General features: G+C 35.4%; 2 protein-coding genes across 4 annotated transcripts; one reads left to right on the top strand and one right to left on the bottom strand.

Annotated features, from left to right (window-relative positions):
* The first annotated feature begins 392 nt into the window (after nt 1-392).
* On the top strand, nt 393-12092 carry ncam3 (neural cell adhesion molecule 3). 3 transcript variants are annotated; one of them, XM_056762416.1, is made up of 16 exons: nt 394-584; nt 1535-1606; nt 1921-2118; nt 2691-2873; nt 3601-3744; nt 3829-3946; nt 4083-4237; nt 5278-5411; nt 5881-5998; nt 6818-6985; nt 7093-7212; nt 9191-9318; nt 9828-9993; nt 10077-10266; nt 10712-10837; nt 11264-12092. In XM_056762416.1, exons 1-16 carry the CDS (start codon nt 533-535, stop codon nt 11301-11303), a joined length of 2112 nt encoding a protein of 703 aa, XP_056618394.1. In that variant the 5' UTR covers nt 394-532; the 3' UTR covers nt 11304-12092. The 3 variants fall into 3 exon arrangements, with proteins under 3 accessions (XP_056618396.1, XP_056618394.1, XP_056618395.1); XM_056762417.1 differs by having other exon boundaries at nt 398-584; nt 2691-2828; XM_056762418.1 differs by lacking the exon at nt 10712-10837 and having other exon boundaries at nt 393-584.
* cd22 (cd22 molecule) lies at nt 11725-16885 on the bottom strand. Its single transcript, XM_056762419.1, has 8 exons — nt 16452-16885; nt 15835-16203; nt 15132-15398; nt 14673-14942; nt 14396-14486; nt 12768-12807; nt 12570-12691; nt 11725-12213 (listed from the first exon to the last, which is right to left on the bottom strand). Exons 1-8 carry the CDS (start codon nt 16489-16491, stop codon nt 12123-12125), a joined length of 1290 nt encoding a protein of 429 aa, XP_056618397.1. The 5' UTR covers nt 16492-16885; the 3' UTR covers nt 11725-12122.
* Nucleotides 16886-17695: the final 810 nt, after the last annotated feature.

The raw sequence follows: 17695 nt of genomic DNA, 5'->3' as shown, positions 1-17695 counted from the left end.
TAACTTATTTCAGACATTAACACATCATGTCAAAGATAATGAAAAAGTCAGACCCTATATTTTTGAACGGTAGTGTTGAAAAATAAAATCGAATTCACACATAAACGACAGATCAAAACATGCAAATAAATGCAAATCAAATGTACTGTACATGTGCACGTGCTACTCTTGCCTGTGTGCCTGCCTCTTATCGTCTCCAATAAAATGCACGATCACAAGATAAAAATATCTTCCTGCATCAAGTGTCAGGGGACATTGCAGTTTTGTTTCATCCGGTGCGCGGGAGGGGAGGGTCGGGGACCCGTGCTGGCGTCTGGGAGGCTGAGCGCGTCTCCGCATCCCGGCGCGCACGTCGGATCATCCGAATGAGCTGGACGGGAGGTGGGAATCGGGTCTGAGATGCTGAAGATTAAGAGGTTCCTGTCTGTCTCCGTCTTGTGTCGCTCATTGGGTATAAAATCATGCCTGCCTCTCACACAGCAGTAGAGTTGTGCAGGTGTATCAGAGACTCCAGTGACAGGTGACCGCAGACATGGCCATTCAAAGACTGTGTGGACTTCTCCTTTTATGCTTTACATTTATAGGTAAGAATGGATTTCCTCAAGTACTATTATTAATATAATTAGGGACATTTTGTGCAAAACCAGAACGTTTTGCCTTGATGTTGCAATTTACTTTAAAACACAAAAAATTGCTTTACTGATAGATTTAGATTTATATATATTTTTTTGTGCTTATTTCAAATTGTATTTTAATATCTATAAATGTATTATGGACAATCTACTAAATGTGCAACTATATGCAACATTTTATTTTGTTTTACAATGAATACCATCTCCAATTTAAATATATGCATTTGGCAGACTTGCAGAGCATTCAATATATATTTTATCAGTGTTTTCTGAGATCAGACCTGATATTAGCATTCCTTATGCAATACTCAAACAATTGAGCTACAGCAATATTGATAATAAAAAAATGTTAAACTAAACTTTTACTATAATATAACCACCCATGGGTAATTTTCATTAGGCTTTAAATGTGTTCGCTCAACTGTAGAACATAAAAAGCAATGCCGTAACATGAGTCTAATTCCTCGGTTTGGCCTTGGCTTATAAAATGTATTTTAATAAGCTGGATGTCAGTTTGAATCACAGTGTCTGCCAAATGCATAAATGTAAAGTACGGCACTTTCAACAGTCAGCTAGAGCGCTGCATAATGTTCAGAAGAATCCAAGTGCAACATTTAAGGATCAATTTCTTGAACAGAAAGCATCACTTTCACTTGGATGTTTTTTTTGGAACATAAATGGTTGTCGTCTTTGTTGCTGGTTGTGTTTGAAGGTCTATACAGGAAGAAGTATTGCTTTGTAAGGGAAGCTGGTCATTTCCAATATTCATTTACTCCTTCCCTGTATGTCAGCCAATAATATACATTTTAGGTTTTAGGTCAAGGTTTCACAGTTGACCTCATGAACATATGTGATGAACGTGTAATTCATGATTATGGGTTAAATGTTTTATTTTATTGTAGATGCTAAAGTGAACATCATTGCCAGTGACCCTGATGTAGTGGTCGAGAGTAATGTTCTACTCTTGTGCAAAGGTTAGTGTGTGTTTTACTGTATGATTTAACTATTAAATCGACTTTTTGTAACATTGCTTAGATAGAAGTGGCCTCTTTAATAATACTGGACTTCTTTATTTGCTGTTTGGCAATGACTTAAATAACCCAGATGGTCTGAATTGAATAAATCAGATTGTGGTGCATGATAACCGGGAATATTCAGATTTTTTTTTCAAAACACCATCACTGTATACTTTAAACTAATCAGATATTATGTTACTTTTTAAAATAATCAAGGGGATTTTCTGGCATTTATTTCTTCTTCTTTTTGTTGTGTGATTGAACAAATTCAGCTGAAGCAGAGGGAGAAATCAGCTGGTTTAAGGATGATGAAGAACTTGATGAAAATCATCACCCAATTGAGAAAGAGGATGAATCATCAAGTAAACTGAAGCTGACGAACATCCAGTTGACTGACAGCGGGGTTTATACTTGCAAAATTGAAACTGATCAAGGCACCCGGAGTAGTCAATACACGATCTATGTGTATCGTACGTTTTACATTCTCCTGCTTTTCTAATGAGCACTATTTAAAGGGTGTGCATCCAGGAAATATTTACTTTCATGATCTTCCAAACCTGTAGCCTTAGCTGTTAGTTCTTTCTGTGAGAATTTCTAAAGAATCCCATTCATCAAGTTTACCCAGTCTGTCAAAGACAGTGGACATGATGCTATGGATGTTTAGACTTTTTGTTTGCGTTGAATTTTTATTTTCTAAAATAGCAGCATTCAGGTTTGTAATGACATGATGGTGAATAGTCCACATGAGGTTTACGGGTCTGTGGGACAACAGATGTTTACAACAGATAAGATTGAGATAAAGGGATTGATAGTTATTTTCAACCTCAGACATTTATATTTATTAAGAAAGTTAGTTATGTTAGATATATTTATTTTTTGCTATATTAATTCATTATATAAATGTAAACATTTTTTTAAATAAATAAAACCAGTCTAATTTGACAAAAGTAAATGACAAATATTATCATTATATTATCCATATATACTCATATTTTTACCAAACATTATAACTCCCTCATATGAAATTCTATCTTTCAAACAGAGGCAATAAACTTTGGCACCACGAGGACCTATCATGAATTTCTGGTGAACCAGACCGTTATAATTCCCTGCGTGGTTTCTGGGAAACCTGAGGTGGAAGTCCAGTGGTATCGGAACGATCGCATCATTAATAATGACGGTAGGAGCGACGGCCTCTCCGCAGGTTCTTCCCATCATTCATGTGGTACGGGGTCTCCACACCTTCCTAACTCTCTGTGATGCCTTTATATGGCAGAGTGAAGGAATGGCGATGGTGGACAAATGGGGTGAGCGGGGTCAGTGCATTTATTGCATCATCGATTTGAAACCAAATCGAGAGATGTTTCTCAACAGAGGTCGGGAAACATCTGTGAACAGTTTGTTCCATCTGAAGGTGAGGCCTTAAGTAAGCAGACCTCCAAAACATTGTACCCTGCTCCATCTCAAGTCAACGCCACCATTGACAACCTTATGGAAATAGTTCATCCAATAATGTGAATGTTTTTGTTGTTTACCTTAAAGCTGTTGGTCAACACTTTTTGATTTTTGTTTTAAGCAATCACAAAGATCACAAACTCCTAAATGACTCAAACAAGGGCGTCATCATCAAATAGTCCATTTGACTTTGAGTCTACTGAAGCCATACAATCCCTTTGTGCAACACAAAGACAAACATTTAGATCCTTTTAGATCTTCCCTAAAGATCTAAAATGTTACACTTCATATTCAAAATGTATGATCGCATACAATATTTGAACATAAATAATTGCAGCATCATAGACTTCAAAAAGACTTCATAAACTATTTCTGAGGTGCTTTTTGGTCTTTGTTGGAGTGCATGTGGGCTTATAAAGGCTTCCTCTCATGAACCCAAAGTCTTGGCTCGCTTTGAGATCACTCTCTCTTCATGTCTTCCTCTTTGGGTCATGCAGGTAGAGGTCAGCTCAAAGTCTTGCCCGATAGATCCTTACAGATTGTGGGAATTCAACAGGAGGACCGTGGGACCTACATTTGTGTAGGCAGAATCAAAGGACGTCCCATCAACAAAACCCTTCCAATTTCTGTTGTTGTTAATGGTGAGGATTTAGCAAAACCAAAAATGTTACCTCGGTTTAGTCTGGCCAGGTTAAATACATTACTTTAACCATCTCATTCTGTAGAACCGCCAACTGTGCTGATTCATAAAGAAAAAATGAATGTTTTTGCTGGACCCAACAACAGTGTGTCTATAATCTGCCTGGTGAAAGGACAACCAACTCCAAATATCGCATGGACAACGTATGTATATCAGCAGACAATGCTATGTTCCACGTTTCACACTGTGATCCTAATTTCTTTTTCCTTCCCCTCTGAGCATATTTGTGTTGTATTAATAGTTAGAAATAAGTTGGCTGTATATTTATTTCCCCCTCAGCCCATCCACCTCTGATAAGTCACGTTACAACTATAACTCTGATAAGAGTGAGCTGACCATCTCCGGTGTAACCAGGAGTGATTTTGGAGAGTATATCTGCACAGCTACCAATAAGATTGGAGACAACAGTGCCACCCTTATTCTGGACGTCTCAGGTGAGATGCAAACCCATAAACACAATGGTCATTACTCAATATGCGTTCTTCAGTGGTCTTGTTTATATGTGTTCTCGCTCTACGTCATCGATAAACATTAAAGTCCGGTTCCAGTACTCAAGAACACTACAACAGAGATTGTATGAAAGTACCCGGACGTGTTTTTGATATCAAGGCTGCAAGTCCATTCAAGGTTGCCTCGCAAGACCAGACACACAAGTCCGTTCTTTGCGTTCCTAAAAACATCTGCAGTTAACATTTACATACAGACACTAGACAAAACAAAGAGGGAAAAGTTCCCACATAACATCATCAAATCCATACAGCAATATGAAAAAATATGTAAAAGAAATGTGACAAAAAACTATTGACTTCATTTTGCAATCCGGTCAACTCAAGTCAACTCAATATGTTTTCTTGTTCAACAATTTTTGTGAATGACCCAGTTGTTTGTTTTCATCTCTACTTTATTTATTTTATAAACATATTTGGGAAACTGTGTTTGGCAAAAAAGTGAGTGCCAAGTAAACATTTTGTTATTGTTGAATTTTGGTGTTTATTTTAGTCACAAACACAGATATGGTGAATTTGGTGCCATGTAAGCAGAAAGCTTTCATTCACAATTGACAAAAACCAAACTATGATGCTTTTGGGACATTATCATGCTTGTTCAATTAAAATGTATTTGAAATCCAATCAAATCCCTTTATTGTCACTCAACCCTATACACAAGTGCAACAGAAGGGTAAAAACTTGGGTGCCGTTCCGACCAACATGGCAGTATGACAGATATGTAGATTACAAGTAATAAAGAATTACAATACGTTACAGTAAACATTTCTGTACAAGATTTAATACAATATTAAAAATTTGTATAACATATTTTTAATAAAAGTAACATTTGCTAATTTCAATATTCAGAATATTCAGAAGTTATGCTGAAAGGTTGATGATAACTTGCGGTAAATCTGTTCTAAATAGGGTCACAATATTCCTGAACAGCACAGGTTCATTGTTCTTATCCTCTTGATTATTTTCAGAGCGTCCAACTGTACTTTTGGATCCAAGCAGGTTGACCATCATTCCTGGCGAAAATGGATCTGTGCTGTGCAATGCCACCGGACATCCAACACCAACCACGCAGTGGGTCAAAAAGACCAACCAAGTAAAAATGGTATGAAATACGTCTGCTCAGTTTTGATTTTTTGCCTTTTCAAATCATTTCTGATGTTAAAGTGCTTTTTATGATACACATGGTTTCAAAGCATCTTTTGGTTTCAAATTTATTTAGGGAATAATAATTATTATCATGTACATTTATTATTGATTTCATTTGTCGATTATTATGTGTATAATATGTTATTAATGTTTGATGATAATGATTGGCGTGTAATCTTTGAAAAAGAGAAGTGAGGTTATTGGTCATCCACTGAATTAACAGACAAGCACATCTGTGCTGGGCTTTGCGGTAAATTGAGCCAATGGATTGTAATTGGGTCGTAATTTCGTAATTTCCTGCTGCATGGTCAGGGGAAGTTCTGTATCTTCAAGTTTGACCCACGTACTCATGTTTTCATGGCTCCTAATGACTTTTCCTGTCTTTTATGTCTTTTCCGGTGCTGTTTTCATGAACACACGGGCAGACTAGTGTGAGGGGATCGGAGCTGATTCTTACAAATGTGACGCCCTCTGATGGTGGCTTCTACTCCTGCATAGCCAGCAATAAAGCCGGCACAACCACAGAGGACTTCCAGCTTATAAGTAAGAGCCATGAATTTTGAAGAATGATGATGTAGAATGCATCAATCTCATCAGGGATAAGCAATATGACATTTGATAAACGGATTTAGAACGCCACCCTTCAGCTTACAAAAATGCAGTTTATCAAAGTGTGCTATTAGTATACTTATTTGAACTTAGAATATGGAAGCATACCTTCAGAGTACTCTTTATACTTTTGAACAAAGTATTTTGTATTTTTTATGTATTTAAATGAAGTATTCTGAGGTGCATTTATTCTTTTGATTCAGCAGCCTATAAATACTTTTTACAAAGTTTGACATACTGTCTTATAAACGTATATGTTTAAGATTATATATAATATTAAAGATAGTCGCTCAAAGAAATTTACAAGTATACATGTAGTATAAAAACAGCTAAACTGGTAGTTTACTGAGAGTATACTTCAAAGTGTACTTTCATAAAATAAAAAAGTGCTACAAGTATTGAATTAGTAAACAGTATATCTATAAGTTCATTTGAAGTAGTTGCAGCACAAACGATATTACAGTTAAAGTATACAGTACCTATAATCAACTAAAAATTTATCAGTAGGTCTTACAGAACAGTACAGTATTAACTACATAAAGTACACTTACAAAATGTAATTGAACTTTACTTAAATATACTTAATAAAATGAAGTTGAAGTACTGTATACTTATTTTTCGTAAGGGCCTAAACAGAATTTTCGAGAAATATGAATAAAGTGCTGTCTTGCAAGAACTGTAATAATAATAAGGGTAGTCACAATCACACTCTTTATATTGTAATTTTATTAATTTCTCTCTCTCCCTCCAAAGCCTGGCCTGGGATGCCCACTGAGTTCAGCGTGGCTCCAGGACCCTCATCTTCTGTCCTCATTCAAAGGGTTAAAGTGCAGGATGGAGGCACCCCCATCACCCATTACATCATTCAGTGGAAAAAACCTTCTCAAGACGACTGGACTCAAGTTGATGTCAAGTCCTCAGGTAACTTTCACACTGTTTATCAAAACTCTTCAGCATACCCTCAGTGTTTCATTGTTGCTTTTCTTGTCATTTCGAATTCTGTGAGATGAAAGTGTTTACGCTTGCAGATCCTTTGATGATCGAGGGCCTTGATCCGTACACAGAGTACTCCTTTCGATTTGCAGCCAAAAACGCTTTCTATCAGGGCAACTTCTCCACCGAGCAAAAGATTTTCACACAGTCACATCGTGAGTATTGCCTCTGTTTTCTCATCTCTGTTCATCTCATTTCACCTGCAGCCGACACACCTGTTTTACTATTATATCACAAGAATATACCTTCATAAAAATTGCTTTTATAAATATAATTGTGCTTTTTTAATTGAAAGGCCCACACAGAATCTGTGCTCGTAAAAAGCATTAAATAGCAAAACAATCTGAATAAATTATCATATAAATTTGAACATAAAATCTTAAAATGTCTTATCATTTTACATATTTCATCACACAAAATCCATTCTATTGATTTAATTTACAATTATGTTTTAAACATAAACTAACCTAATCTTTCATATAATAAGACTATATATCTTAGGTCACTTTTCTTGTTATGTTAATGTATCATAATTTAAGAAGTTTCAAAGATATTTTCTAGAAAAAAAAGCCGAAAATGCTTAAGAAGAATGACCGTTTTTGCAGTGTAGCTGTGCTAACGCCAGTAATAAATCTCAAAATTCAAAGTGTTTTAATTTTAATTAAAGTAAAGTTTTATTCAAATGGAAGAAAGAACTTATATGAAAATTATCAAGTAGTAATTAAATCAAACCTGCTGCAAAACTACAGCAAAGTTTTACAGTGTAGATTCAGTTAGGGCCAAACCTGTCCGAAATCGCCCACTATACCCTCGTTCACTATTCCCTCGTTCACTATACCCTACATTACTTCACTAATATAGTCCACTTTAAGGATTGAGCTAAAAAAGTGAGTAAATTCGGACACTCGGTGCACTGGAAAGGCTGCTGGCGCCATCTTCTGCCAATAGTGCACTATATTAGGGCATAGAGGGAATTTCGGACACAGCCCTTGTCTTTGTAACAGTCCAAAAATAAGAAATATTGATGTATGATTGATTGATGTATCCTTGACTGGCATGCTATCATGCATAAATGTATGACCTCTGCTCATCAAATGTCTTCATGATTTTCTTTCATTACCCACGCTGCTTCTCATACCATCTAAATGTCCATTTCTGCTTGGTGATGATCCTCCTCCATGCTTTACCTCCTGCTGCTGGTCCATGGCCCGGTCCATTGCCTTATTCTGACATCCTTTGTAGATGGTAATACTAAATCTTTGAATGCATATCTCCAGTTGATAGGCTAAACGCATTCCTAATTGTTTACTGTGATATAGAGGCTTGGAAATGAGTTTGCCTCAGGAAACTGAAGTTTTAGTAAATTCAAATTTATCAGAGATTTTAACAATAAACAATGAGCTAATAGTTTCATTTAATATAAAATTAGCATTGATATTATATTTCCAAACCTCCTATATTTTGGTAAAGGATTTTGGAGCTTATCCACTGGATTGTTTGTTTATTGTGATACAATTCAACAATGTTTTATTTTCTTGAGTGGCCCAAACAGCCCTAGTATTTCTAACAATGTTTAAACTATCAACAGTTTTCAGAGAAATCAACCTATAACTATGTAACCTAAACCCTTAAAAATATGGTGCTATATAGCACTAAAAGTGGTTCTTGTCTCATAATCATACCAATGTATGTGCTATATCTTGGTTATAGCTTATATTTGCTATATAGCACCTCAGTCATCCCAAAGAACTGTATAATAACCTTTAAAGAACCTCTGAAGCACCAAGATTACGAGCCAAGAACCATTTTTATTGCTACATAACAAATTTTTATAGAACTGACTTTCCACATTAAGTAGCCTAATAGAAGAAAAAAAAGTTTTTTTATGTCTTTTCAACTTTAATAGCAAATGGCTTCTGTAAATCTGTTCAATGAATTAATTCAGTAATTCATTGTTTACAGTAAAAAAGTTAAACAACATGCCCTGATTAAGTTCGACTACATTTTATTGTGTGTTAGTTCTTATATTAAAATATGAGTCCATGTGTTTTGAAATCGCAGTTTAAAATGCGACAGAAAGTTTGGGCGGGGAAACAATGGATAAAACTTGTGTTTCCTTTTCTCCACGTTCAGGAGAACCTAGCACCCCTGTTCTCTCTCTGAGCGAGAAGAAGTCAGAGAAGAACTCGGTCTCAATCCCCATTAAACAGATAAATGATGAAGGTTCACCCACCCTGCACTACGTTGTACGCTACAAAGTGGTGAGTCTGAAAGTAATATCTTTATTTATTTATACATTAGGATTTTTTTTACGATTTATACATTTCAATCAAACCAAAAAATTGTGTTAAAACGTAATGTGCATATTTATTTTGTATTCTAAACACATATATTTAGAAAATATTTGCATGTGAATGTTTACTGTATATATGATTGCTTTAGGTTACGACCCACATTTCATGATTTTTTTATTTTATATTTTTCTTAAATAAATACATGCATGTGTATGTTTCAAAATTAATATGCACAGTAAACAGACATATATTATGTAAACACAAACCTTAATTCTGGACGCAATTAATTGCGATTAATCGTTTAACAGCCCTAGTTTTGTGTGATCCAGCATTTGTGTTATCTTTAAGTATGAACTTCAAATGCAGCTAAACAAAGAATAACATAAAGCAAAATAACTTAGCTTTTACTTTCTTTCTGAAAACCTGTAAAGTAAATGTAATATTTAGCAATATAATGTGTCATATATTTGTAACAGAACAAGGAAAATGAGGACTGGACAGAGAAACAAATTCCTGGAAACCTGAGCCAAATCCATCTGCATAATCTCAAGTACAACTCGGACTATCAGATGGAGGTTTTTGCTGTAAACCACAACGGCTCCTCCAGCTCTGCCCATGTTAACTTCACCATCCCTCAACCTGGTACAATTGATTAAAGCAAGCCTAAAAACATTTAAAAAAAGAAACCCTAAAACATGATTGAGCGTTTTCTCTTTCTCCTGCAGTTAGTCAGCCCAGTTTGGGTAAAGGTGGGGTAGTAGGCATCGTCATGTTCATTTTCCTGCTGCTGATGCTGTCTGTAGATGCTTTCTGCTGCTACACCAAACACTGCGGCCTGCTTAATTTCATAGCTCGGAAACTATTTGGACACAAAGAGTCCGAGTCTAAAGCCATGGATGAGGAGGCGAATAATGGGTAAGAAAGCTTTCTGTTTTATTACTGCAATGCAATGACAAATTATGTCCTAGTTTTTCCACAAAGAATCTTTGCACATGATGTTCGCTTGTGTTGAATAAATCAGATTTCATCAGATTGCACAGAATTATTTAAAGGAACAGGTCACCCAAAACTCGAACCGAGCCAGATTATAGCTTTGTGTGACCAGAATTTGCATCACTGCTTTTATTGATAATATCTTTTACATGACTTTCAATTTTGTGTGCACTTTTTTTTAAGTGTATTATAGCCATTGTATAATGTTTTTCTTTCTTGTTAAAAATAAAAAGTATTTTTCTCACTCGCAACTGGAATTGAATCATAATGGCTAAAAATGGAACATATTGCTCTCAAGAGGGATGTTTTTAAAGACAAACAATCTGTTTCCTGTGTGATTTAAGTCCACATGTGTCTCTCGATACAGAGATGTGAAATTGAGTGGGCTTGAACATCCAAGAGGCAGCATCCCCAAACTTCAGGCACCCAAAGGGGCAGTGAATGGCCTTCATTCAGAGGTTACGTGTGACAAAGCGCCTCTTACCAAATTCGAGTAGGTGCCAAACTCCAAAGGGTGGATACAGAGTTTAAAATCTGTCATCCACAAAAAATGGCATGTGGGTTTTATATTGCAGTGTATTTGAAGAAGACACAGTGTGTCGATGACACAATCCTGACATTAAATAATCTCATTTTGAGAGTTAAGGATTAAATATGAGATTAAATAGTATGACAATATGAAAATAAATAAATAGTGAGAAAATCATTATTTTCAGAAGTCAAGTTGTAAATCGTTATTTTCCCTACTGCCATTTTTTTATCCTTTACCTAATATGTGATCTTGTTTGTCATAAGGTCTCCACCTGTTGAAACGGAAAAGCACACGTGCACAGAAAGCAGCTTCAGAACTTTCTGTATTTACTTTCAGAATAGTTTGAGTGTCATATTGCCTGTAGAAACAACTTTTGTCATTTTGTAGGAAAAAACCAGACATCACTGATCCAGCTACAGAAGCGTAGACCAAGAGGACCATCCAAATCTACCGTGTGAAGAAACTTCACATTCATCTCAGGACGTCTTTTGGGCTTCGAGTTGAAGCGTGTCATTTTTTATGTTAAAAAATTTCTCCTGATGCAGTCTAGAACAAACAAACAAACATAAGCAAGACGACTTTGATTCACAAGAACGAGTTTGGACTTTGTGTCATGTGATTTAGTTAGATATAATCACACAGTTTGGGTAGACAACCGCTGCTAATGCAAGTTCAGGCAGATACTGAAAATGAGGAAAGCAGCTATTTCTAAATTTAAATTTAGGAAAAAAGTGTTTTATTACTGAAATAATGGGAGCCGGGGCATTGCTACTGTTAATGTTTTACGCATTTAACATATGCTTCTAGAAAGTATTGTATATCACTTTGCATATAGAGAAAAAACAACATTTATATTACATTTTTATATAATTTTTAATTTATATTTCAATTTATATTTCATTTAAAAAATGCATCATTTATACATTTTTGATCTTGATATTATCTGTGGATGTAAATACAATTAGGCGGATGGCGGATGGACATGATGTATATAAACTTAAACATTTGTGACTTTTACTGTAAATTGTATATATTTTTTTTGTCATACTTTGTATTCATTGTAATGTATACCACAATAATGCCTGTATTCATTTATTCTGTGTTGTAAGTATATTAAGTGTTTGCTTAAAAGATTCGTATTCATCCCTAGATGTATTGAAACAACTACTGAAATGTGATTATTTTGGATAAAAATAAAGAAATACAGTACAGTATATACACCTGCTTGCTGAAACTTATTATATGCTTAGATTTGTTCAGTGATCTTCTCATACTCTTCTTTGTTCTTAGGTATGCTGTAGATCACTGCACCGTCCTCTTGAGTGTTGTGCCGTGGTCTACAAGAAACAACAATAAAAAAATCATACAGTAAATGGCTAATGAATATAATATACTGGTGTCCTTAAATACTTAGATTATAAAAGGCTGTATTCAAATGACTCCATTGATATCGTTCAGTTAGTAACAGTTTTTAATTGTAAAATAATGTACTTTCCAACAGTCTACTTCTGATAGCTTTTCGGATATGCTGATCGATATGCATGTATAACAAAAAAAAACATTTTCTGACACACATGATTCAGGTATAAGTCTCTACTAAATATCTAATGACCTGAATCAGGTGTGATGAATTAGGAAAACATTTTTAATTTTGGGTACATTGTAGGATTTGGAAATCGATTGAGCTGTTTACCTGTCTGAATATGATGGAGGAAGCATTAGATCTGCATATATCAGGTTGGTAACGTTTTCTTCAAATTTTAGTGATTTTGTCAGGTTTTCATAGACCTCCTCTGTGAATATGACTGTAGTTGTCTGTTCAGAGAAAATGTACAGTAAGTACAAGCATTTTTGCTTATTTAAACCAATAGAATTCAAGTTTTTTGCGCACCTTTTCTGAGAACTGCTTCTTTGAAATGAACTTCTTTTTCCTGAAGATTAGAAAACAATTTACAGCTTTAAGGTGCAGTATGTAATTTTCTAGCGGACCAATTGACAGATGTGCAATATAATTTACATACACTGTAAAACTCTGCTGTAATTTTGTTTAAAGCATAAATTTACCTAGTTTATATATTTTCTTTCATAAAATAAAACTAAAATGCTTAAGAATAATGTCATTTTTTGCAGTGTTGCTGGGCAAATGCCAGCCTCTTCTTCTACTCACAAACAGTACTAATTGGAAAATAGTATTAAGTATGTAATCAAATCTACAGTATGTTACTGGCAAACCTGCTGCAAAACTACATTAAAGTTTAACAGTGTAACTATGAGGTGCATGAAGACCGTACACAATGAAGCATTATGTTTTTATTACCTTTCTATCTATATACACCAAGGGTCCACTCACATGGAATTCACCATATTGTTTATACAGTAGCACTTAACGGAAATACAGCTCTACAGAGTGTGTTTCATAAATACGTTATTTCCTTCGGCGATCAAGTCGAAAACACGATGGCATCTTAAGGGCTGTTCACATTATAACAATAACTATAAAGAAGAACGTTTTAAAAAACATACTTAATTCAGGAGAAAAGTGGGGTTCACACCATCACGATAAAGATACAGGATCACGTTCAAAAAAATGTTTTTCCAGCTGATGAATGAAAAAAAACACTCTGCCCGATAACATTTGACTATTGGTGATCACAAAGCGAGTTTCATGTCTGGATTAAAGACTGTAGTTGTCAGAAAGCGGTGTGTTCACGGCGGGATATTAAATGCTCATGAATTAAAAAAAGCAGGCAAAATATATGCTTTACATCCTGGACACGAGTGCACCTTCAGCCTTCACAGAGACCATCCAGCCTTTGCTGTCATAGTTTAGAGAAAAGTCGTTCAGGAATGAAAACGAAGGCATCAGCAGCAGGTCATCTACATTCAAAACAGTGACTGGGAACACTGCAGCGCGCAGGATTAAAATAAACATAACATTACCGTCCGCTGGTGTGGATGCAAAAAGGCCTAGTTAGTTACAGTTCTCGTTATAGAGTGAACGGCCCTTTAGTCCTGTGTCAGCCACCATAGTGCTTCAAAAGGGAGGGGTGGGGTGAACCGTTGGTTGCAATTTACAGCTTCATCGCAAGATGTTGCTAAATTTCCAGATGTTGAAATGATTACATAAACCATCTTTAAGTTTAAATGCATACAATTATACATATTGGAATTTTTGGAAAATGAACACAACCTTGGTCCACGTTGTCCTGTTCACAACGTCATTCCTTAAAAAAATCTGCCTGTCTGTGGTTAAGTTATTGAAATAAGAATAGTGCAAAATAAAATGTTACAGTGTATTGGGAAATATCGTTCATTCTCTGGTTTAAAGTTAGCACAACATGAGCAGGGCAAGACTGAATGATGGGGTAAATGACCTCAAGGGCTTGTGTAATTGTTGTTCCATCCAAACGAAAGAACAAATTTCTGTAATGTTCAGGACCAAATTAACATTGTGTTCTCTCAGTATGTCATAAGTATATTATGACATAGAACATAGAGCTGAAATCTTCATCCACTCACCTTTTCATAAGTCCGAGGATAATCAATGTTAAGGCAATTCCAAATAATAATGCAGCCATGGTGAAAAACAAGAAATGTGGACGATCTCGCACTAAAAAAAAAGTAAATATGATTACCACCTATAGGACCACATAATGCAATATGCTTAACTCACAAATGAGGTCGTATAACAGGTTGAAACATTTATTGTGAAATCATTTATTTTACTATTTTATTCAGTAAGCTAGTTTTAAATTCACAATATATGGACAAATGAATTATTCCGTATTTGTATTACCTTTGACTTTCAGTTCTATGACTGTAGAGTTATGAGAACCCATGTCGTTCATGGCAACACAGAAGTATCGTCCAGCATCCTTTTGACCCACAGTTCTTAGTATGCGTTTACTATCACTTCCAACATAAGAGACGTTTGTATCGCTGATTTTGAACCAGGTGTAGTTTGTCAAAGCAGGGTTGGCATTGCTTATACATTTGAGAGTCACTGAGTCTCCTTCCTCTATCTCTCCGGATGGGAAGACGGTTGTTTGCACATTTTTTGGACTGTCTGTGGGGAGAACACATTATCGTTTGTAAATGCACAGGATCTGTATTGCAAGGGAACATTGCAGTTGCTACGAATGCATAAAAGATTGTGTCAGTTTCCTTTGAAACTCTGGGATTTCTCAATCACTGTGGTTATAGAGGTCAGAGCCAGTCGCTCTTTCAGGAGTTGCATGGTTAAACGAGTACTTACATCTTACGTCAAGCAATGTTTCTGTTGTTGAGGTTCTGACGCCGTTATTCAGACCGCAGGAGTAGTTGCCAAAATCCCGGTGAGAGACGGAGGAGAATCTGAACTCTTGCTCTGTGGCCTGCGGTAGCAGAAGTCCGTTTTTAAACCAGACAAATGACCCTTGTCGTGGGGTGCAGTTTTCTGTACTGCACCTCAATGTGACCGAGTCCCCTTCATAGACCTCTCCATTTGTCTTTTGTGTATTCACTGTTACTCCGAAGGGTAGAACTGTTGATAGATATATTCATCAAATGTTAACATGGATTAAACTGGATAAATGGCGATTACAAATATTCCAAAAATGTAATTTTATAGCGAAAGAAAACTGCAGACATATTGCTATATTGTCATTGAGTAGATACAGTATATCAATGGTTCTCAAACTTTTTTGTTGTAAGACCCCCTTTGTGTAAATCTTTATTATTGTGTAAATAAGATTTATTATCTTAAACTTAAAATTTTAATTAACCCAAAAACATATTCAGTTATACAATGCTGAAACATCAATTATTTACATTGGTGGTCATATTTTTCTATTTAATCGCACAAAATGTATTATAAATTTCTATATTTCATGAAATGCCACTAAATACAGTAGGTGTCCCCCTGTAATCATTTTTTGGGGCCCCCAGTTTGAGATCCACTTCAGTATATATACGTTTACCTGCTACATTGAGATTGATGCCATTTATTCCAGTGAATTGTCCATAATGATATTGTGTTTCAAAGCGAAAGAAGTATCTTCCAATGTCTTTTTTAGAGACATTATGTAATGTTAAGCTGCAGTTTCTGCCTTGGTTTGCAAACTTTGTTCTATTTTGGTAAAGTCTGTGGATCTCTGCAGGATCTGAGTGGTAGACAAACATTCCCTCCTGTGAGCCATCTTGTTTTTCATTTACCCTCGGCTTGAACCATTTTGTAGTTACAATTCTACCATACGGAAAGTCAAAAGAGCAGCTGAATTCAACAGAGGAGCTTTCAAACACACATATGGATTTAGGGCTGTATGAAACTGACCATGAAGCCACGGCAGCTGAAACAAACAAAATCATTTTTTTATGATTTATTAATGTCAAATGCATGTAAAACAGAAATGTAAAAATCAATGATACTAGCAGACAATGCGAGGCTACCAATGCATTTGATATGACCAATCTGCATTCAGTTATTATTGATTATAACATAAGATATTATTGATTGTTTTGTCTGAACTACAGAACAATTATATAATGTATGAACAATAAAGAGTTACTTGAAAAATTAAATGAAGCCCAAACTCACCCGTCAGAGAGAGCTGCATCAATATGCTGATGTGAAACATGGGCAGTCACTTCACAAGTCGAATCTAAGAAGAATACACTTGAATTTTTACATGTGTCAGTAGTTTTTAACCTTCGGTATTATACAATAACCGGCCTTATGCAACAGGCAGAGATTTCCTGTAATGTGGTGCATAACTTCCTTTAATTACGATTTAATTGTGTATTTATAATAAGAGGCTGATTTTAGGTTCACAGCTTCCTTCAAAGGGGATAGTTCACCCAAAAATAAAAGATCTTCTGTCATTTATTCACCCTCATGTTCAAAACATCTATGACATATTTTGAGAACGGTCTCATTAGTTTTGTGTCCATAAAATGGAAATCAATGGGGGTCAATATTGTTTGCTTGCCAATGTTCTTCAAAATATCTTCTTTTGTGATTCTGTCACTTGATGATCTAAAACCTAACAACTGCATTAAACCTCATCTTCTGTAGTGTACAAGCGACCGCACAAATCAACATTAACACAAGCAATTAAACACCACAGAATAACGCCTAGCGCAAGATTTTCTGAAAGATGTTTAAACTTCAAATTGCAGTCTGTGGTGTTACAGCTACAGTATATCAAAACATGTTTCCATAAGGCCAACAAAGAAACATTTGTTTTGCTGTAAAGAATATTTGACATCAGGTAAAATCTGTCATCTGATAAAAAAAAGTTGCTGTTGTTATGTTTGTGTTTTAATAAAAGTATCATCTGTATTTGCACACATTCACACACTCAATATGGATGCTTGTAAAGCAGTATGTTTTTGCCTCACTACTTTTTTATTTAAACTCTTTATTGTTCTTAAAGAATAAGGTTAAATCAAGCTTGCATTATGGCACTTTGGCCAGGTCTTGCTGTTGCAGAGAATGACATGAATCAAATAGGGCAAATCCGATCAAAAATCTTCACCTGTTGTGGAGCAGAGGATAAAACTCTTAAGACAAGAAAATTAATATATAGACAGAGCTATTTGTGGATTAAGCATGAGCTAATGGTTTAAGTGATGATTATCAAGTGCATTATGAACAAACACTGACGATAACTCCAAGAAAATGTACAACCACACAACCCACTGTCTTAGTTTTCACACTGTTAATGGAGGAAGATGTTTATAGTTGCAGTCCATGATGATGTGTTTGGACAAAAACACCAATTGACTGAGATTTGAGTTCTTAAATCAGTTAGTGACAGAATCAGACTATCATTCAGATTA

Source organism: Triplophysa dalaica, chromosome 12 (genome assembly GCF_015846415.1).
Source record: "Triplophysa dalaica isolate WHDGS20190420 chromosome 12, ASM1584641v1, whole genome shotgun sequence".
NCBI classification, from domain to species: domain Eukaryota; kingdom Metazoa; phylum Chordata; class Actinopteri; order Cypriniformes; family Nemacheilidae; genus Triplophysa; species Triplophysa dalaica.
This window is presented reverse-complemented; position numbering and strand designations above follow the sequence as displayed.

Excerpts from the sequence above, each read along its gene's own strand:
- cd22 (XM_056762419.1), bottom strand. The coding sequence starts at position 16,491 with ATGTTTCACATCAGCATATTGATGCAGCTCTCTCTGACGG. Across the intron at positions 14,943-15,131 it reads AACATTGCTTGACGTAAGAT|ACAGTCCAAAAAATGTGCAA; the intron begins GTAAGTACTCGT and ends TTCTCCCCACAG. Across the intron at positions 12,808-14,395 it reads ATCCTCGGACTTATGAAAAG|GAAAAAGAAGTTCATTTCAA; the intron begins GTGAGTGGATGA and ends TCTAATCTTCAG.
- ncam3 (XM_056762416.1), top strand. The coding sequence starts at position 533 with ATGGCCATTCAAAGACTGTGTGGACTTCTCCTTTTATGCTTTACATTT. Across the intron at positions 585-1,534 it reads TTTATGCTTTACATTTATAG|ATGCTAAAGTGAACATCATT; the intron begins GTAAGAATGGAT and ends ATTTTATTGTAG. Across the intron at positions 9,994-10,076 it reads CTTCACCATCCCTCAACCTG|TTAGTCAGCCCAGTTTGGGT; the intron begins GTACAATTGATT and ends TTTCTCCTGCAG.